A 22,590-nucleotide genomic window follows, 5' to 3' on the forward strand; every position below is an offset into this window, starting at 1 on the left:
GAGCCTTGGGAGTGGGCACCTGTAAAGGAAAGGGGGCCACAGATGGCTGCAAAGGCTCCCGGAAGCCACAGTTACCCTAGGGCACTAGTCCTAGCTCTGAAATGCAGTCACTTCCCAGCCTCTCACTCATCAAGAATCCCAGGTTTTGAAAGCCAGTCCACATCATCTTCTAATGTTTCCTATTGTTCTAGATATTTGGAAAACAGACTCCTTTTTAGAAGTTGCCATGCTTTTTTCTTGGCTTTTATTAGCATGTGTTAAAATCATATTATCCAAACACTACCAGAAGAACATGGTTTGTTCTGCATAAAGTGCTTAAGGAAAAAAAATGCAACTTATTAAATTGGACATTCTTTTCTAGTTCATAAATTTTGGGTTACAATCAGGGCACAAAAGGAGAAACAGAATGCAGTATTAGAGAGAGCGAGAAGCTTAGTTAAGAACTTGGGTGGAGACACAAGCCCACGTTCCATTCCCCCCACTTCCTTGCAGACAGAACACTGCATCTGCATAAAGCAGCAAACAGCTTTGTTTTAATAAATACATTTTCCTTCATTCAAATCAGAAAAGTTAATTATCATAAAGCACTTTTCCTCTGACCATCTGTTTATAGCCACAGGCAAGATTTATCCACAGAGTTTAAGTGTCAAAGTGTCATTTCATTGGATTTTCAGCTTTCTAATGCTATCTGGGTTCAAGATTGTCTCAGCAATTCATTATTGGTTTATTTATATTTACCTGGTACTTAAAAATACCAACTCTATAGTGTTTTGTGTTACAAATGCCAACCAAGGATATTTTCTCAGTACTAGAAATGTCAGTGAGTGGGCCTAAATAAGGCTTTTATCCCCAGAACACTCCATTTTCTTTAAACTGGCTTCTGCACATTAGCACTCTGATGGTTGTACAAAACCCAAGCCCCTGTTGGGACAGATTTTTAAATCAGTAATGTTCTGAAAGAAAAAATACAACTTGGAAATCTCTGTGTTTGAATCTTGGGTGGTCATGTTGAAAACAGAAAAAAAATGGCGTTAAATACATTTTAAAAACATTCATTTGCAATCAAACATATTTAAATCTTCCAAGGAAGGAGCAGGTTGGTGATGGAGTGGCTGCACCGCCGGCAGCTCCGTCAGGAATGGCAGGCGGGTTTGGGAGCCCATCAGGTGCACACACTCAGGGCAAGCTTCTGAGCACAGACCCTGCTTCCTGGCCACGATGCCTCTGAAATTCTTATAGCCGAGGGACAAGGAAGGTTGGTTGTACCTTCAAACAGTCAGGAGTAATCATGTTGAGTTCACCTTGAAGCTGACCCAGAAGTTGGAGCAGGTACCAAGCTAAGGGCTGCCAAAGGGCAAAGCAGTCCTGACTGGAAAAAGCTGTCATCTTCGGTCCTCCCAAGGGGACCCCCTTCCCTTCTCTCAAACTTCAGTGCTTTGGGCTTCATGCAGGAAAAGATCTTAGCCACATCATTTACTAAAATTTCCATCTCACTTTACAAAAGCACACTGAATAGCAGTCCTGAGTGACAAGTATATAGAAGTTGCTGAGTACAGCCGAGAGAACGGCTTTTCTGTTCTCTGCTTCTTCCTACAGATGCATCTGTAGGACATTCTTTAGTTTCACAGTGATATATGCTGTTTCAGGAAGCACAAGGTGATTGGACTTTGTTTCCAGGAAGTGGTGACCTACTTCAGCTGGAGCACAAGTTTCCATGACTGGATCTAAATCCTGCCATCTATTGCTACACCAGTGACAGGGTTTAGGGCAGCTGGGAGGCTCTTGGTGCCCAGGTCCTGCCAAGTGTAGTCCACCAGTCATGGCTGGGTTTCCACTATCAGTAGTTACAATTCCCTTTGATGTCTGTATTTGTCGCCTCACTCCACTCCAACCTGTCCATCTGACTTGGAAGCCTGAGAGCTTATTGAATTAGGCTGAAAAGAGGCTCTGTACCTGCTGATATTGACGGCAGTAAGATGCTAGCTTACTATTTTGCACAGCACCATATGTCATGCCTGTTACTCAGGCCAACTATAGCCAACCTTTTCTTTTTCTTTTTAATTTTTTTTCTTTTTTTTGTTTTTTGTTTTTTTTATAAAGAAAATCTATGTAAGTTGAGGTTCAGAAATGCATATATTTTTTACTTACAAATATTTATCTGACCAAAATTCAACATAACCTTTATGGAACACTTAACAATTGTTTTGTTTTTAAAATAACATTTCATTCAAACTGTATATAATTCAGTAAATTTTTTTTTTTTTTATACAGCAAGCAATGCTTAAACCCTGGAAAATCTGTAGAAAAGAGATTTTCACACAAAATAAGAAAAGAAAACTCTGAGGTATCCCTCACACACACACATATTCATTCATTCTGACTTTTGTCCACACCGGCGCGCGCGCGCGCGCACACACACACACACACACACACACATACACATCCATTCTCACTCACAAAGTGGCTGCAGCATAGGCAAAAAACTGTAGGTCCAAAGGAAAATAATTGATTGTTCTAATAAAGAGTCCAGGTAGCTCAGAAAGAAACAAAACAAAACACAATAGTCCTCTGAGAAAATTACTACCTCAAAAAAAAATGTTCTCAAGATGAATTTGAGATCTAAGCCTACCAAATTGCTTTTGCAAAACAGCTCCCTGCAGTCCAAGGTGACTTGTGCAAATAGAAGGAATCAAATGAGGCTAGTTCCTGTACTTCCTTTAACAAGGATGTGGGATGCCCGCAGGTGCCCGGGGTGTTCTCATCACGCCAGGTACTGCTGCAGCGCTGTCTTTGCCCTGGAATCACAGAGTTTCTGTTAGCCATCATCTCAGAAGTGTGATCAAGGCTCAAAGATGGCAGCTGGGAAAGTAAAAAAATAGGTTCCCCCAAGGGAACTGGGGTGATGGAGTTGGTGCAGAATGCCTACTATATAAGGGACAAAGATCTGTGGTCAGCACACACTGCAAACTCATGCTGGCTACATCCCCTTCCTGTGGTCCTGCTCTTGTCCTTACAGCTGCTGCAACTCAGACATTCTATAGTTCTCCTTTGTCAAACCTGACCCAGGCAGGGGTGAGGAGGTGCTTATTAGAAAATGCGTGGGAGGAGCCAAGAGCTCAGGGGATGAGGCTGTCGCATGGCTCAAAACTGAAGTAGGGAGGTTACGATTTTATCTTGTCCACGACACTGACTGATGTGGGTTGTTATGGTGATTGGGGAAGGTAGTTAGTTGAAGAGGAAGCTCTGTAACATAGGCCATGCCTTAACCTGTCCTGATCCTTGCAGAAGTGCCTTCCTTTTGAGCTGGGACTGAGAAGGCCTCCTTTACTCTCCCATCATGCACTTGGTCAAGGCTGCAACTGTGGAAGTCAGGTTTTAGCAATGGTCTCTTTCCCCTTCAAAGTTATGGGAAGAAAAGGCTAAGATTTTCTGTCACTATTAGCTGTATACCAAAGCAGACAGGGCATGCAATAAGCAGGACTCAAGTAGTTTCTTTGGTTTAGTAATGGATATAATCCACAGTCTTAAAAGAGGTCAGCTCAGGGATACTCCTGTAATTATTTAAGACTCTATAAAGATGACTGTTGCAAGCAGTCCAATCTATTAGAATAGAAAGCTCCACAGAAACCATTCCAGGTTATGAGCAAGTCGGGTTCTATGAGGTCGTTTTCGTAGGAAACTGTTTCTGAATAATGCCACAGGCTAACTCTCATTGGCCATAACTTCACAAACCGAGGCCCTCTGAGCCTGGGGTGGAGAGGTCTAGTTGGCAATAGCTCCACATCTATTAAGTGTCTGAAAGTCTAAAGGTCACACAGCCTTGAAGACAGAAAGGACCTTAGAGATGCTGCTGTTAGGTCATAGACTGTGCAATGGTGGGAATGTCTGCGTGAGGGTCTTGATCAGAATTCTGCATTACTCTTTAAGTGGATCTTTCTAAGGGTTTGGCTATGTTTGATTATACTGGACCTCAGAGACTGTGCCCTCATGATCTTTCTGCTACCTATTACTATCTAAGGAGTCTTTCCAATGGATGGCTTTAAGGCAAGGTCACCTTTCCTTAAATGGACTGAGTTAGAGTAGCTTGGACCTTGATTCTTTTCATGGGGTTTAAGAAATGTTGACAACATATGCGCCACGCAGATTTTGGGCAACAATACTAGATTGGTCTAAGTAATGTTAGGTCAGAGCTTAAACCTACCCCACTTCATGCTGGTGAGGTCTCTTTTCAGGTCGTTCCAGAGAGGGTTTTAAGCAGAACTATTTTAATTTCTGAACAAACAAAAGAAAAAACCCTGGGAACAGCCTGGCTCTTGGCCAGAAGAGATGGGCTGACAGAGTCTGTTACTGCTGCTGTGGAGGCGGAGGTTCCTGCTCTCAAGGTGGAGCTCAAATCCTGCCTTCAGCATGAGCTGCCCTGACTTCAACGTGCCTTGGATGGGACACTCGTCTGAGCAGCAGCCTGGGGATCTATCTTCTTTAACCCCCTGGAGAGCAAGCTTCAGGGAGGCAGGAGCCCGGCTCTGTGTGCTCCATCTGGCCCAGCCATTTACTCGAGGAGCCGTTAAACAAGTGCCTCTTCCCTTCCCTGGAGCAGAGAAGCAAGCTGACAGCCGCGACACAGTGTGGTGTGTTCTCTGGGTGCTACGGGAGCACGGAGGGGTCCCTAGCAAAGTCTGGGGGCCAGGGTGGAGAATGGATCCAGCAAGACTTTTCCACAGAGGCGACAACCTGATTTGAAGGATGGTCACTGTCCAGGCATTCTCTGCCTTTGCTTTCAGGACACCTATGTGCCCAGGTCTCTGCCTCTCTCAGTGGTTGTTCTTTCTGACCTTTTGCTGGACTTTTTTCATTCTCTTCTAAGTGCTGGGGTGGAGGTGGGTTATCCCAGTCCATTGTCCTTAGCCCTTCTGTCTTCTCTCCTCTTGTTTATTCTCCCTAGGTGATTCCAGGCAGCTCCATGGTAGATATACCATCCCAATTCATATCTTCAGCCCCTCTCCTCTGAGTCCCATGGACAGCTAATAGCATCCAAAAGCTGTCACACCAAATGACAACTCTTGATTCTCCAAGACTTGATTATCCTTCTCTTCTGTTCTTCTTGGCATCTTGGCAAATGATCATCTTGGTAGACCTCTATTCAGTTGCTCAGGCTAAATAAAAACTCTAGGCATTTTTCCTTTCCTCTCTTTAACATCCTACATCAAATCCATGAGCAAATCTGTTGGCTCTGCCTTTATATTAAATCTTGAATCCAACCACTTCTCAATACTCCCACCACTACCCCCCTCCCTTCTCACCTAACACAGCTGCAACAGCCTTGACTGGTCTCCCTGCTTCCATTCCTGCCCTACTGTGAACCATTCTCCACAGAGTTACCAGAACCAGCTTCTAAAAATTCACATCAGATACTGTCTCTTCCATTCAAAACCCTCCATGACCTCCTATTAAACTCTGCATAAAAGCCAAAGTTCACGCTACAGCCTACAAGGCTCTTACTGCCTCCCTATGTCCACTTCCTCTCACTCTCCTGCCCGTTTATTTTTCCCCAGTCCCACTGGTCTTCTTGCTGTTTCTTGAATGCTCAAGCTTATTCCTGCCTCAGGACCTTGAACCCACTGTCCCCTCAGTCTGGAATACTATTCTTCTAAACATCTGCTGGGCAGACCCTCTCATTTCACCCAGGTCTTAGACCAAATGTCACATCCTTAGAGAGGCTTTTACTGACTAATCTATATGACAAGAGACTTTCTTACTTTCCATCCCCTCATCTTGGTTATACCTTCAGTACCTCTCATTATCTGTGATCACATTACATATTCATTTGCTTATTGTCTGTCTTCTGTACTAGAACGTAAGTTCCATGAGGGCAAGGCCTTCATCAATTTTATTCACCCTTGTATCTTTGAGGCCTGAAGCAATGACTGGCAGAGGTCAGTATTAAAAAAACAGTACTTGCTGAATGAATGGGAAGTCAGAGGAGATAGGACTGGGATGGCAAATCTGGTGGAACAGAATGTGTAAACACATGAAGGTGTGATCCTCTAAGAGGGCAGGTGTGGCTAGAGCACAGAGTAGGCACGGGGGCAGGGGGCATGAGGAAGGCAGGGCCAGACCATGGAGCACTCTGAGACCTGCTCAAGAGTCTGCAGGATGAAAGTGAGCTGGAAAGTGAAGGCTGTATTATAAGAAGTGTTCACAGCCAGGAAAAACATTCTTGGCTATCTAGAGGTTAGAGGGGTCTCAGACTGTGACTCTCACCTCCTCTAGTAAACAGTGAGCTCACTAAGGACAGGGACTCCCTACTGGTCACAGCTGCACCCCAAGCAGCCAGGCTGGGCTGGCACAAGGCAGGCACTTCGTGAGGTTCTGAGCTAATGAATGTTTTTATAATTAGCCCTCATTTCTGCTCTCCAAAAAACCACATGCATTTCTATTCTAAGGATCAAGAGACTGAAAGGGAATGGCCTCAGGATCCTTTCCAGATTCCCATTATGGTGGCCCAGGCTCACATTCATTCATAGTGAGATGAAAATCTTTAATAATCTGCCAATTATTGGTTTATCTCTTACTCAGATGTCACACAGTTGGCTCACAGATTACTAAAAAGGGAAGCCAAGAATCTAAAAGACTTTGAGTTTGATCCTGCGGCTTACTAAGCAATTTAAACTTTTTTATCAAAGAATTCAACATACCCTAAAGCAAGGACCTTTAACTTTGATACTCACTTGTCACAAAGGTTTGAATCTGGTGACTGACTCAGTTTGTGTAGAATATCTACGATGCCCATGTCTCGTAATTTATCCTGGCGTTCTTGTGAGCCTGAGAGATGAAAGCTAGCAGGTTACTGGGAACATTACCCAGGCCATTGCTCTTTTTAATGTACAGCCAATAGTCTGGAGCCTTACCAGTGTTCCTGCCCCCTCCATCCCCCCCAAACCGGCTCCCCCCAGTGTAACCCAATCTCCTCGTGCTGGGATTCTCCAACAGTGTTCTAACTGGTCAACTGGCCTCTTGGACCCTCCTCCCTGGGTTCTGCTCCTGGATCAGTTTCTCCATAGACCACAGGGTCAAGATCAGAGTCTTCAGCTGGGCACAAGGCCCTATCATCAGGTCTCATCTTCATCACTTTTCTTCTGCACAGACTTAGCCAGGCTCTTCCTACTTCAAACCAGTCTCGTTTCCCACCCCCCTCTATTCACTCCCACTCTCCTCTGATTTCCCAGCACTTCCTGCTGCCTCTGAGACCATGGCAGCTCCAACTCCACACTGCTTTGTCCTGTCTTCCAACTAGATTAGGCCCTCCTCGAGGGCAGCTTATTTCCCAGGCACCTGGGCTGGCACGTGGTCTCTTGGCCTGCACACTGAACCCAGCTCCTCTTTCTGCTTTGTTCTGGACCCACTGCAAAGTGTAATTCCTCCAGATTCTCTCTTCCTCACTGAGGAGCCCACAGTGACTCACTCACGCACTGACCTCCCTGAGACTCAGTGAACCAGAATCTCCAGGGGTGGTGCCGAGAAATCTGCATTTCACAAAGTCCCTCAGGTGATGCTCATGCAGCCAATCCAACACTGAGGCCCACTGCACTCCTCACTACCTTGGCTGTTCATTGGAATCACATGGGGAATTTAAAAAAACCACTTATGCCTGGAGCCCACTCCCAGAGATTCTGATTTAACTGGCTGATGCAAAATTTGTGGGTGGTTCTGATGCACATCAAGGTAGAGTGCTATAGAGGCTTCCTCACACACTGGTCGCCTCACCAGGCACGGTGTAGTTCTCCCTTCTCACCAACCACCCTCTTCTCCATTGAGCTTACCTGCATGTGGTCCTTCGATGTGCTCCCCCTGCACACAGTGAAAGGTCAACCCTCCCGCCCACTCTCACCTCTCATCTTCTTCAAGTGCATCTCACCATCCTCCTTCTCAGCTGTCTCAAGGGCAAGGGCTGTCACTTCTCTAGGGTCTCCTCCAATCCCCACGCTCAGTACTCTGGAACAGTGCTGACTCCAAGGTGGGGGCTCAATGTTAGCTAAGCCAGCAGATTCTCATTCATACCTAGGAGACTTTGTTGGGTGCTTAGGGCCCAATGAGTGGTGCCTCTACCCAGGATTTTGGAGCAGCTGATGCTGTCCCTGTTTGACACCTTCCTCTCCATAATTTTTTTCAGAACAAATCTCAACAATCTCTTACCTTCCTCTTCATTCCATACGAGGTTTGATATACAAAACATAGCGGCAAGCTGCAATTTGACATGTGAATGACCCTATTTGATGCAGAAACAGAAAAAAAAAAAAAAGGAGGTACTCTCATTTGAGGTAATTTTTTGTATCATACCACAGGCAATTCCAATAGCCTAATAAAAGTCTGAAGCAGGGGCCTCAAATCCAAATGTCTTGAGGGGTACAAAGTTAGTGCTAATGGGTGAACAGGTTGGGCTAAAGACAACAGAGAGTGGTGGGAAATCTGGTACACCAGGGAGTGAAGGCTTGCCAGGACTCCACACTCAAATTTTAGAGACCCTCAGGCTGGCCAAACAAAACACCTCAAGGGCCACAGGTGCAGTCTGCAAAACTCAACCCATACACACAGGAACACTGGCCGAGGTCAAGTCTATGCTTTTGACTATTCTCTGTCCACATCAGGAAGTGTTCAGGGCCAATAAACTAGATGGATGTGCACTTAATATTTATCCTTTTGGCTACTGATTATCTGATTCAAATTGCTCCTGTTTCTCTAGGAACAGCATAAAAAACTTGACTGAGTTTCTACTATTCTTAAGGAGGCTCCTTATTCTTCTAAAACACACTCTCATTTATTTCTCTTCATGTACTGAAAGTACAACCATATTTGCTGAAGTTATTATTTATCCATATAGGGTGCTTTTTCTTAAATGAAAGAGGACCCTAAACATCTTTAGATGATTTTTTTTTTTTGGCTGCACCATGTGGCATGTGGGATGTTAGTTCCCTGACTGGAGGTCAAATCTGCACCCTACAGTGGACAGATGGAGTCCTAACCACACAGGGAGTCCTTCCCTGGACTGCCAGGGAAGTTCATACAGATGATTTTTCAATTGGCCAATTAAAAAAATAAAGTTCTCATTACATTTAAATAACTCATGCATATCAGGAAATACCATAACACAATATATGCTCAACAGTTTCTTGAAGGCCGGGACAGACTTCTTGCCATGTAAAACTGTATCTGAACTAAGCAGAGACAAAGGACGTGGTTTCCTTCATCAGAATTCTATGGCTGGTGATTCTTTTTCCCTCCTGCCTGCCAAGGCTTTTACAGAGCTGTCCAGTTTGCGCTCCACTAAGACAAAACAGAATAAAACGCACCATCTACTCCCAGCATCAGGCCATGAATGAATATTTGCTGAATAAACAAACTTATTTATATTGCAACACTAAGTATTACATCCAGCATTCACTCAGTGAATTTTTTTTGAGAAAACAAATTGCTTGATAGAGAAAGCTGAAGGATGAAGTTTTCACTCATTTTAAGTGAAACACAGAAAAGATCTCTTTAAAGGAGGCAATACTTTTGCATAGGAAGAATAAAAAATAGGAAGGTGCCAGGTATACAAAGATCAAGAGGCACCAAGAAGAAGGGAAAGTTCCTGAAAGGGTTTGCGGTAAGAAGAAATTATAAAGCTGTGCATATTGAGAAGGAAAAGCAGAGTAAAATGTGGAGAAGCAGGCATGGCTAACTGTGGGTCCCTGTAGGCCAGAGTAAGGATGGATGTCACTGAGTTGACAGGAAGCCCTGAAGGATTTAAGCAGTGGAGGGCACCACATCTGATTTAAATTTTTAGAAGATCATCCAGGCTGAAGGGATTGGAATGATAGTGCAGAGGTGTCTAGGAGGCTATTATGGTCAATAGGGCATGAGAGGCTGTGGCCTGAACTAGGGTGAGGGTTGTGGTGACAGAAAAAATTCAACAGCATACAGATTGGTCTTGGGGAAGGGTAACAGGACCTACTGACAAACTGGATTAATGGGGTGAAGGAGCTGGAGAAATTAACATTGACTCCTAGATGTGAGCAACAGCGTAGATGGCAGAGCCACTATACTGAGACAGAAAAGTTCAGGATGGGGAAATTCAGGTTTAGGGGAGATACTTAAGAACTGATTTTTAAGCATCAAGGTCAAGAGGCTTCAGACAGCCACATGGAGATGTGGAGGAGGCAGGAGGATATGTGAGTCTGGAGCTCCGAAGAGAGGTCTAGGCTAGAGGTGTAACCCTCATGTGGCCCTTGGATCTTGCTCCCCTCATGAAGAAAAGAACCAGCATTTGTAAAACTGTAGACACCATCAGAGTAGCTTCTTGTCAAGGCTTAGGAAGGCCATGCTGTTGTGTTTTGCATTGCTTGGTATCAATGTAAATACTGTATGACTATAACACTATAATGACAGTGTAAAAACTATAATGTAAAAACTGTAATGACTAGTCTATCAGAACTGACTACTGAACTGGGGCCCAGAAACCAAACAAAGAATAGAGATGCCAGTAAAAGCCATGGGAGTGGATGAGGTTCCCTAAACCAGTGGTTCTCAACTCTGGTTAAACCTAAGAACTACTTGGGGGACTTTAAAAAAACAATGATGCCCAGGCTACACCCCACAACTATTAAGTCAGAATCTCATGAGGAAAGAGGCAAAACAACAGTCTTTGCAAACTCCCTCCACTATGCAACAGAGGTACTGAACCGTCAATCTCAGGACCATATGAGGAAGAGAAGAGAAGAGGGTCCAGGGTTAAGAAGGGAGGCATAGTGTCCTGGAAGCCAGGGGAAAAGAATGTTTCCAGGAGGAGGAGACAGCCAGCTAAGTTGAAATCTGCTGCAAGTGAGGTAAGATGAGGAAAGAAAACTAGCGTTGGACTTGACATCATGGAGTCAGTGGTAATGTTAACCAGAACAGTTTGAGTTGAGCAATGGGGATGGAGGCCAGAGGAAGAGGGCTAGAGAGTGAATTTAGAGGTGAGGAAGGAGGGAGCACATTCAGAAGATGCTCTTGAGAAGTCTGGCTCTGAACAGCAGCAGAGAGGCAGGTGTCCTTAATGGGCATGGGAATTCCATAGAAACATTTACAGCGATCCTACGTGGATCTGGTATTGGAAAGGTGGTGGAGTCCCTGGTTGAAGTTGTACTTTTCCATCAAACACTTACCAAGCATAAAATCTAGGCACTGTACAAGGTGACAGATATACAACTGAACACAGAACTGACACAATCCTTGCCCTCGTGAAGCTTATGCTCAGTAGGTTCACTAACAAACAACTGTAAGGGGTGATAATTGAGTTACATGCTCTGAAGGGAACAGAATGCAGTAACAAAGAATAACCTGTGCAGACAAGAGTCCAGGAGGAAATGTCAGCTGAGCTAAGATCCAACAGGTGAGAAGGCACCCCATGAAGGAATGGGGAGAAGAATGCTCCAGGCGGAGGGGCGGGCATGTGTGATGGGGCAGTCCTGAGGCAGTAAAGAACATGCATGGCCTCTCTGAAGAACAAAGAGAGGCCACACTAGTGAACAAAGGTATGAGGGGAAAGAAAGGAGCTGGGGGCACAGATGAGCCAGGTCATGTAGGTTTTCACAGACAGCAAAAGGTGGGGGGAGGATGGATTTTATTCAAGGTGCAATAGGGAACCACTGAAGGACTTTGGCTTCTATTCCCTTCATAAAACAAAAGGTGAGGTCACCCCCAGGAGTGATGAGGGAGTGAGGAGGTGAGATCTAAAGAATGAGAAGGTCTAAGAGCCCATTCTTGTTGAGAATGGAGGTCCCAGCGTGCTGAAGCAGAGGGGGACACCAAGCAGTGCAGAGTGCACACATGGGTGTGAATTTAACAAGAAACTAGTCCGTCTGGTTTTGTGCCTTTCTGTATGGTTGTTAACTCCGCCAGGCAGGCAAAGAGAAGACAGGTTCATCCACAGTTAGGGTTTCCCTAGGGGACACTGACAGAATAAAGAGAGGAAGCATGTCTAACTTCCAGATTTTGGCAAGGGGCAGTTTCTGGTGATGACAAGATCCCAGGTAAGGCTTTGGCAGTACATAGCTGAGGTGTCCACAAGTAGGTAGCAGATTATAATTGAAAGCAAACTGGTCAAAGAACAAGAGCCAGAGGTACCAGAAACTAGAGGGTTCATCTGCACAGGACTGAAGCTTTGAGATGGAAGACAGGATTGGGGCACTGAGAGAAGGCCAAGGGCCCAATTTCTTCACTGTGTAAGAAGGGTGCAATCAGATGACAGGGTGAAAAAAGGGGTGATGAGTGGGAACCCTGCCCAGTGGTGCAAGCCTCAAGGGCTTGGTGGTGTTTCATTTTTCAGGATGGAAGAGGATTTCTGGAATTGGTTACAGAGGAGTCTATTCTTTGTTTAATTTCTGCACAATTTGTTTTGAGCTAACAGCGCTACCCATCCTCACCTTCTAATGTGCAGCTAGTTTAGAGTCATGCAAGGGACAAAGGCCTACCATATAATACTTAATTTTCTGTAGGATGTCATCATTGGTCATAATAAGTTCTTTTGCCGTTGTTCCATCTGCTATGTTGGCTAAGATGCACAGTGTCTGGAAAAGAACAAAGGGCGGGAGGTCAGGAAAGTTCTGAAGTCCCCAGACTCAAGCTCTTTCAAGAACCTGGGCAATTTCCCACCTGCAGTACACGTTCCTGATTCTCACACGTTCCCCTCTGAATGCCCTGATTTCTTATCCCCTAAAGACACTGCCCAAAAAAGTAACCACACCTAAGAAAAAGTCTGCCTTAGGTAGACGAGAACCCAAATGTTTCAGAGGCTTCTTTCTGGGCATAAGCCATCACTGTTAGGCAAAGGCAGCCATGGTAATGTTATCACATAAATCAAAGGGAAAATGTAATTGATTATTATTTTCTTGGAAATTTCATTTTTTAAGAGGCACTCTTAGGGTACTAACCCACAAGGTTTCTTCAAAGCAGTAGGCTCTTGGGTAGAAGCTTGTAGGTGTTATAACTCCCTCTACCCCTCCTTTCAGATGCCACTTGTCTCCAAGCCCATGACCTTCTGGATAAAGGCCTGACCCTGTCCACTAGCCTCATGAGATGAGGACCTCTTGACTTTTTGGAATCCTACTGGAGGAACAGAAAGGGAAGCAAAATGTGAGCAGGAGCGGGTTGGCCTAATGTGGAGGGTGGAGGGAGCCTGTGCCACCTGGCACTCTTGAGGACACTGCCCACCTTGGTACTGGAAGAAGAGCCTGCTCTTGTCAGCTGTTATAGCCTCACAGCCAGACCAGCAGGTGGCAGGGATTAAGGTAAAGGTGAAGGGCCTGTGGCAGGGATACTGAGCCAGTGCCAGCCCCAGCAATTCCACAAACACTGGCTGAGCACCTGTAATGTGCCTGAACTCTGCCCACTCCACTGGAACAGGCTGACTTAGGATCAGGACACACCCCCAACTCCAAAGGCAAACACATGGTTACATTTCACTGTGGTGCAACTGAGGTGAAAACAGGACTGAGAAAGCACTAAGTCTATCTGTGATAACACGAGGGCAGGGGAGGGCCAGGGAAAGAAGCGACGCCAAGTCCTTGAGCACAGTAAAGAATCACTCAGAGAAAAGTGACCAGAGGTGGAGATGGGGTCTGAATTCAGATATATTTTCTCCAATTTTAACCTTTTTCTTTGCTAGACTCTAGTTAGTTAAGTTTACAGGTTATAGCTAATTGAGGATGTTTCCTTCCTATAGCCCAAACCCTCAGATATCTTAAAGGGTATATGGTCTTATTTTTCCTGGGTTAACAACACCACAGTGATTAGATTGTTAAGGAGTGAGTACTGAGGTTGTCCCTAGGATACAGGAAAACAGAAAATGGACCATTTATGATTCAAGGCACTGGGGGACTATTATTCTAGGGTGCTTAGATCATAATGAGGAGACCCTGATACGCCCCACATGTGGGAGAGAGATGACCTGAGGAAGACATCAGATTTCAGTGACCTGGTACATGGTGAGCCTGTCAGAAGTCTTGACAGGCACAACACCCTTAAATTTTTCAGGACTGAGGAGGCAGCAAAGGGGAAAAACAGGATTGGACTCTGTGAACAAGAATTTAGACTCACCTAGGGAAGAACTACCTCTCTCTTACCTACTAGGACAAGGGATAAGAGGGAGGATTTCAGGAAACAGCCCTCAGAATAGACTAGGCCAGCAAGATAGGCAAGTGATTCCCGTTCTTGCAGGTTAGAATACACCCATGCATCCTCAGGTTTGTCCAGCATGGCAGAGTGAACTACAGTTCTGCTCTCAAGCCCACACACTCCTACTGTGAGTATTCTGATGGAGACAAGAAACCAAATCTTAAAGAGAACTAATTAGTTCTTGGGCCAAGCCAATTTAACACATAAGCTAGGGAGCAGAGATAAAAGCAACACACACACACACACATACATGTTTTCATGTGAACAACTGGAAATCAATGATACAGAGTAATAATTGGCAAATTATGGCCTGTGGGCTGAATACAACCCAACCCAATACCTGTTTTGGTAAATAAAGTTTTACTGGAAGACAGCCACATCTACTTGCTTACATATTGTTCATACCTGATTCCAGGTTACAACATCGCAGTGAAGAAGTTGCTACAGAGACTGTATAGCCTGCAAACTTAAAATATTTACCTTGCCCTTTGTAGAAACAGTGTGCTAAACCCCTGAAATGGATAATGCAGTTTTAGTATGATGCTGAATAGAAGTGGTTAGAATGGAACACATCTTGTATTCCTGTTTTAAGGACAGATAGATATGTTCACTATCGTGATCACAGTGATTGTTTCATGGCATAGACATATGTCAACTTATCACACTGTATGCTTTAAATATATGTACCTTATTATATATCAATATACATTGGAAGGACTGATGCTGAAGCTGAAACTCCAATACTTTGGCCACCTCATGCGAAGAGTTGACTCACTGGAAAAGACCCTGATGCTGGGACGGATTGGGGGCAGGAGGAGAAGGGGACGACAGAGAGTGAGATGGCTGGGTGGCATCACTGACTCAATGGACATGAGTTTGAGTAAATTCCGGGAGTTGGTGATGGACAGGAGGCCTGGTGTGCTGCGATTCATGGGGTCGCAAAGAGTCGGACATGACTGAGCGACTGAACTCAACTGATACATCAATAAAATAGAAAAAGAGAATGTATCTTTGATTCTTTTGAGAAGAATTAAACTTCTAGCTAAAAAGCAGACAGTTTAAGCCTCCCCATAGTCACCCACACTTCCCATTACCCAAACCTGTGTGAGTGGGCATCACTGGATTCTGCTGAAACACCTTATTGTTGTTGGTCTTTTCTTTTGCCCCCATCCGAATCTTGCCTCACCTTTCTACCTTACTTCGCTTTTCAAGTTAGTGAAATTCTATCTAGGTGAACTGTCTTTATAGACAAATTTCTATGCTCTCCATGTAGAATAGTTTATTTTGAACACTGCGTCTTCTTTATAGAAACAAATCTCATCTACCCTAACTTTAGTGATGCCTACAAGATCATAGTTTTTCTGTGTTCAATTTTTGTTCATCAAAAAATATAGTTGTTCATTACTGAATTTGAATAAGAATCACCAAAAATGTCTGTCTAAAATCACTTTGTCAAATCTATCACCTTTTTTGCTCACAAATTCCAACAAGGCTCCCAAGTCCTACTACTCTTGCCTCCTGGACTGCTCTTCTGAAGCCTGATGAATTGCTTTAACTCAGGAACACAGAGGAAAAGGAAGTGGGCCCTGCAGTTAGACTTTGGGTCCAACTCTCCACAGACGACCTTGGGCAAGTTTCTTCCGTACATGTAAGTGTACAGCTCAATGAACTGTGAAATGAACATACCCATAGAGCCAATATTTAAGTCAGAAAGTTGAACATTACCATTATCTCAGATATTGTGTTAAAAATATGTGTGCAGGTGACTTTTTCTTATGTGACAAAATGTCATATATACTATGTTAAAAATCTTGTAATAAACTGCAGGAACTAGAGAAAAGTAATTCCCAAACTGTTCCCTAATGAACATACAGCTTCTGTATTTTCATGTCTATCCTAAACTTGCTCTATTGAAACACAACAGAAAGAAGGGGTATGGGATAGAAATAAGGAAGAGGGATGTATGAGAGTAAGGAAATAAAAGATGTCTCCAGCATAAGGGGTTTTTCATCAGGAAGCTGCAGGAATTTGGTTCAGAGCATAGTGATATGGAGGGCTAGAAATGTGAATCCTGGGAAAAGGATTCACTCTAAAATGGTCAGAGGTGTCCATCCCCCATAGTGACAGACAGTATGTATAGTGCATGATACAGAAGGTAAAACTATAGACTCTGGTCATGTCTTCTTCCATTCCAGGAGGAAGAATTCTTGAAAAGAGTTTCAGGGGTGGCTGAGGGTCTTTTCCTTCAGACCCTTCCCATGTCTATAGCATTTCTGAACTCAGCACAGTCTTTTGCGACAGAGTAAACTCAGGAGGTTCCTAACTACTATTCCTCTTGGTACTCACACTCAAAAGATATTCCTCAAAAAAGAAAAGGGAACACATACCTGCTCTTTGACTTCAATGTTATGCTCCCCTTCCAAAATAAGGGTGACGGCTTGCATAATTTGCTTTCCATGAGTACTCATTATTTTATCTATGTGCTGCAAAACAATGGGAAATCCACAATTATCATCTGGAGAACAAAGAAAAAGACAACAGGAAAGAACAGAAGGCTTCCAAAAGTTAAAGAATACAGTACAGTACACATCTGCTTCAAAGTGAACACCATGAGTATAGGACCAGAGGCCACAGAACCGTGTTTATAAGTATGTTTTTGCTGTTCAGTCATTAAGTTGTGTCCAACTCTTTGCAACCTCATGGACTGCAGCATGCCAGGCTTCTCTGTCTTCCACTATCTCCCAGAGTTTGCTCAAATTCAAGTCAATTTACTGCATGCTGCTGATATACTGTGGGGTTTTTTTTTTAATAAAAAAAAAAATTGAAGGTTTGTGGTAACTGTGTGGAGCAAGTCTATTGGTGCCATTTCCCCAACAGCATTATTTTTTAATTAGGGCATGTTAACAATATATTTTCTTCTTAAGACATAATGCTTATTACATGCTTAACAGACTGTAGTGCAGTGTAAATGTAACTTTTATATGCACTGGGAAATAAAAAAAAATTCTTGTGACTTGTTTTATTGCAGTGGTCTGGAAACCAAAACCAGCAGTATCTCCAAGGTGTGCCTATATTATGTTGTGAAGCTGTATTTTGCCTTCAATTTTTGCTGTTGATGACTTCAAGATGAAGATAGCAGAGACCTGGCCTGACAAAATATAGAACTGCAATCACTGAAGATTCTTGAGCCCAAAGATACTAAATAGAAAAGAAGCTAAAAAATGGATGGGGGAAGGGGAGAAGCCAGGGACCTGGAAAATATGGTGTAGCTTTACTAATACTCTTTTGGGGCACAAATGTACAGAAAGGACTCAGAACACAAGTGATGCACACAGAAGGGAACCACCCATGTTTCTTTATTTGCCTGAAGGCCACTGACCCTGCTGCTTAGGGAACATTATAGAGAACAGCAAGAAAGACCCCACAACAAGGCTCAGCCTCTCCGGCTCTGACATGTGCCCACCGCTCTCTATGCTGACACCTCTAGAGGTCAGTCCAGTCAATGTGGGCAAGGAGATGGCACTGGGTAGTCTCTCAAGGGACAGCAGCTCAGGCCCCAGAGATAAGTGATTTAGGCAGATGAGAAAACTCATTCTGGCCGGCAAACCAAGTCAGAATAAAGCAACAAAGGCAGGCTCCCATCCAGCACGTAGGACCAAGAGGGAGACAGGACAGGCAGTGCAGGATTGGAAGCCACATGGTGAAGCAGCTCCAGAACACCTAGGAAGGTGACGGGTCTAAATATCAACTCCTGGCTTCTCTGGCAAGGGGCAATCCTTGGATCATAACTTCTGGGCAGATGTTGATGGGAGCAGAGAGGCAGGGCAGTGCTCTGTAATGTATATGCCAGGCTAGTTAATCTGGAAACTGGGGTGATTTTACTTACAGGGCGAGTAGAGAGTAGGTTTCTAAGAAGTCCCAATGTCTTCATCAGCACATTCAAGTCTGAATCTGATAATAATCGGAAGAGCTGTTCAGTACTCAAGCTTCGCAAAATATCTGCTTTTATTTTTTGTTCAGCCTGAAATGCCATATTCTGGAAAGATTAAAGAAGTTTCAAGAATCACATCTACATTTGCTTTATTAAATTATATTTTAATAGTAATTTTCATAATTTTTGAAGTATAAACAGAATCTGCAGAACATCCTTAAGGATAAGCCACATTATTTTTCTAATTCCTGTTAATCACATATAATTCTGTCTGTCAAGAGAAAAGTTAACTGTCACTCCTATACATACTCCTCAATGAGAAATATGACCACTTTCTGACATGGCATTTTCATGTCTTAAGATTTCTCAAATAAATAACAAAATCTACTATTATAATTTTTTAAATTTCATTTATTTAGTTCAATTTATTTAAAGTACAAAAAAAAAAAAAGAACCAGTTCACCCATTTCTCCCATCCCCTCCCTCACCTCTGGAACCACCAATCTGTTCTCTGTATCTATGAGCTTGGTTATTATTTTCAAGAATACCCTTCTGGCTATCAAGTTGCTTTCTGTGCATTTCAATAACGAAATGACTTCTAACAACTATACTGTGACAAGTACTTTGAGAAACACTTAAAGCTACTCCTCTATTATGCATGAAAATAAACTGGGTTTTGTTAACTTTACTGGCACAAACTACCTACTGCATTCACAGTTCTCTGTTAGTGCTGTTACAGTTGGCCATACCATGCAGGAGGTTCTCGGGGGTGGAGATGTACCCAAGACCAGCAGCCCCAGATGGCCTTTGCTCTTTTTTCTCCTTTCTGGACATATTATAGCTTACCCTAGCTTAACCTGAAACTATAACAACATGTCTGAAGGGATTAAAAAAAAAAAAAAAGGCAAATTCCAAATAATTCATAAGTCAACTTCTGGTTTAAAAATCTCTTGTAAACTACAGACTTATACTATAATATGTGGTTATTGCCCTCCAGGAACTTTTTAAAATTAAGGATCTAAGACATATGAAAGATGAAATTCCAAATACAGGCAGCATGTCAGAGCAAAAAGAGTACTGGGTTGGGTGTCAAGAAACCCAGGCCAAAGAGAATTCCAAGGTTTTATATTCTGCGAATGAGAACATAACAGCTGGTAATAAGGAGATTGATGAGAATAAGACAGTTAATATGAATTTGAAGACTGGGGTAAGTTTAGTTTTCAGCATTAAAACTGTACTTGTTACAGAGCCCTCAAATGAAGTCCCGTTAGCCACTGAAGTGACGACCTGGGAAACAGGGAACAATTATTTCTGGATATGCATATTCCAAAGCAACCTCTTCTGTGAGGGGAGCTGAAACCATGAGAGTAGATGAAGACCCTGAAACTATAGTGTAAAGGAAAGTGGAAACTGGGAAATGAAACTTGGGGGAATGTCTCCTGAGAAAAGCTTGAAAAGGAGGCTGAGTACAAAGTGAGGGGGAAAAAAATTCCTGGGAAAGAGTTTCAAGAAAGAGAAAGTCCAAAAGCTGTTAAGAAGAAAAATAAATGAATCTGATACACTCAGTGCTTTCCTGAAAGATGATTATTTCCATTCCAAAATTTGGGTAAAAAGACAGCAAACACAGCACAGTACCAGAGGATGAACACAAGCCGGGGACAGGCCCAGAACCCATTTCTAGCATGTATTAGCTGTGAGGCCCTCTAAATTCCATTTTCCCAATTGCAAGGTGGATCTATACCAATACAACGTAAATAAAAATTACAGATAGCAAGTATAAACTCTTAGCTTAGTTTCTGGAATAATGGATTGAATTATAACTGCTATAATTATGTTTTAAAAATTCATGTAGAATTATGCTTTATTTTCAATTTCAATAGATTTTATTTTAAAAAATTTTAAGGAAAAATGGTTTTCTGACTTCATAGTTACACAGCTTTAGAATTCAGATTATTACAAGTTATTCACTAGAAACTGCTAAGAAATTATTAAGCATGTATACCCTAACTCTGTTACCTTGGGCAAGTTGTTCAACCACTCTGTGCTTAGTTTTATCATCTGTAAAATACGTATTCTCTAGCTTACTTCACCAAGACATTTTAAAGGAGACACAAAACCACCCTGTAAAGTATGTAGCTCTACACAGATATCAATGAGTTCATGATGAGGAAAACTTTTCCCCCAAAATTCTACTTTTCTTAATAAATAGCAGAACCAAGGAACACAGTGACCAAGCAACTTGCTTATATTCGAATCTGAAAGGTGAATGAAATCTTTTAGGTCCTAAGTCTTTAGAAAATTGAGCCAAAAGAGTTAAGATTTTTAAAAAAGAAAATTTCAGACATTTCAAATAACACATTCTTCAGTTTTAACTTCAGTAACTGCTTTCTCCTCTTTGTGAAACATACCATTAAAGCCCAAATTCCATTCACTCGTAAAGCAGGATTTTCACTTTGGGTTAGTCCACAAAGTAGCTCTACAGCTCCTGACTCTAAAATTGGCTGTGATTGGAAAGGAGAAAAAACAGTTTTAAAGTCAGGTTTGTAAATGAAGTGTATATAATACACACAGCCTGGCACTCTGCCTATGATTTCTTTCCTCCTCTTACCAATTCCAAGCAAACTTCACAAGGCAGGGAGCGATGGCCACAAAAAATCACCTTGAGAAGGGCAAGCGTAGGGACAATGACTCTCTCACAGATCCAAAAGCCAAAGTAAAGCCTGTTGTCTTTTTTCCTGTAGTCCTGAAAGACTCAGGAGATATCCTACTTCTGTGTACATTCACTCTTGCCCTTATGATCCGTTACCTAGTTCCACACTCTCCCCACCCTCCTCTGAGACAGCCACTCCCTGCTCTGTGCAGCATGTGTCCCAGTGTTCTTCACAAACTGTGACTACGAAGTGACATGGCTGGTTTAGAACAGAACTAACTTCTTTCCAAACTGTTACTCTTATTCATCAATGTGCTGCAGAATTCAGCTTTTGAAACTACTTTCGGGACTACCTATCAATCATACAAGCAAAATAGTCTTGTACTTTTATAGTCAAGTACAGGTATAAATATTAAGCCAAATATTTTAGGTATTAAAATACCTAAAATAGCATGTATTAGTCTGACAATTTGCTTTATTTATGATACTTGGCTGATAATAGGTTTTGATAGTTTCTAAAAAATTCAAATCTTAGAGGACTGATTTACCATCACCAACGAACGCTTAAAAGGTCTATTTTTGAAGTGGGTTCTAGAAATGTCTTAAGCAATTCAGACTTGCATACTAAGACAAAGGTCAGTGCCTTTCAAGATGACATTTTTGAAGAAAGATACATTTTACTAGTACAAACTGTACAGTTTTAAAAACCTTTTTATTTTAAAATAAGTTTAAACTTACAAGGTAGCAAGACCAATTTAAGGAACTTCCATATATTCTTTTCCCAGACTCACCTATCTTTAACATGTTGCCATATTTGTTTTATCATTATGTCTCTCATTCTATACACCCATATCCACATTATTTATCCTTTTTCTGAACCATTTAAAAGTAGAATGAAAACATCATGCCACTTTACCCTGAATACTTCAATGAGTATGTCCTAATAACAAGGATATTCTCTTAGATAACCACAGAACAGTTACCAAATTCAAAGAAACTGACAGTAAAACAGTACCTTTATTGAAACTATAGTCCATATTCCAATTGTGTCAACTAGCCCAATTAATGCTTATACTATTTCCTTCCCTTCCAGTTAAGAATCTAGTTTATTTTTAATACTAAAAAATCAATCATATTAATGACTCTACCCCAGAGCCCATCTACCTTCCTTTCTAGCTAGACCCTAAATATTCTGAAGGTAGCTGTTCAGGATGATTAAAAGCATCACACTGACTGCAACCACATCATCCTCAGCAGAGACAGGTGCTCTGGTGTCCTATCCTGCCTCTCCTTCCTTCAGAACAACTACCAGTCTCTCCCAATTTGTCCCAAGATTTCTACTTGCTGAATGATGGTCTCTGAACCGCCACCTCATTACTAATGTCTTCCTAAATACCGGTCCAAAGCCTGAAGTATTACAGTGCAGGAAAGAAATTCACCAAAATGGGACACTAAATGCACTTAATAACGGATGGTGTCCAAACTTAGTTCATGATTAGGCAGGCCAGAGATATTGCTGCAACACTGTAAAACTAATTCTATCAGGTAACCTCGTCCCTTTATTAAAGCTGATTTCCACTTTTTATTTCCATTTTCTCTATCATAAAAACAATGCATGCACAAACAATTTATAAAATGCATATAAGGGGGGAAAAAAATCCCAAATGTAAACCCTCCCTAAGTAAGTACCATTAACATTGAAAAGATTACTTTTCAAAATAAAGCTTTTAAAAAAAAAAGATTACTTTTCAGGGCCAGCAGTTATCTCCTTACAATGATACGTAATCTCGGTTTACAAAATTGGGTCTTAATTTATTCT

The 22,590-nt window shown here is 42.5% G+C and overlaps 1 protein-coding gene across 8 annotated transcripts in view; it reads right to left on the reverse strand.

Moving 5' to 3' along the window:
• Positions 1–227: 227 nt before the first annotated feature.
• Positions 228–22,590, reverse strand: part of ARMC8 (armadillo repeat containing 8) — a 103,188-nt gene continuing 80,825 nt past the window's right edge. For 4 of the 8 annotated variants that reach the window (XM_070466691.1, XM_070466687.1, XM_070466688.1 and 1 more), the window contains 5 exons: positions 20,530–20,622; positions 18,077–18,226; positions 16,578–16,673; positions 12,489–12,584; positions 7,915–8,266 (listed from right to left, as the gene is read on the reverse strand). In XM_070466691.1, coding sequence (XP_070322792.1) covers positions 8,033–8,266; positions 12,489–12,584; positions 16,578–16,673; positions 18,077–18,226; positions 20,530–20,622 — 669 coding nt within the window. In that variant the 3' untranslated portion in view covers positions 7,915–8,032. Of the gene's footprint in view, positions 2,796–6,728; positions 6,823–7,888; positions 8,267–12,440; positions 12,585–16,577; positions 16,674–18,076; positions 18,227–20,529; positions 20,623–22,590 lie in introns of those variants that run through there. The other 4 variants (XM_070466692.1, XM_020911649.2, XR_011487353.1 and 1 more) reach the window with 3 other exon arrangements.

This window comes from Odocoileus virginianus, chromosome 4, assembly GCF_023699985.2.
Source record: "Odocoileus virginianus isolate 20LAN1187 ecotype Illinois chromosome 4, Ovbor_1.2, whole genome shotgun sequence".
NCBI lineage: Eukaryota > Metazoa > Chordata > Mammalia > Artiodactyla > Cervidae > Odocoileus > Odocoileus virginianus.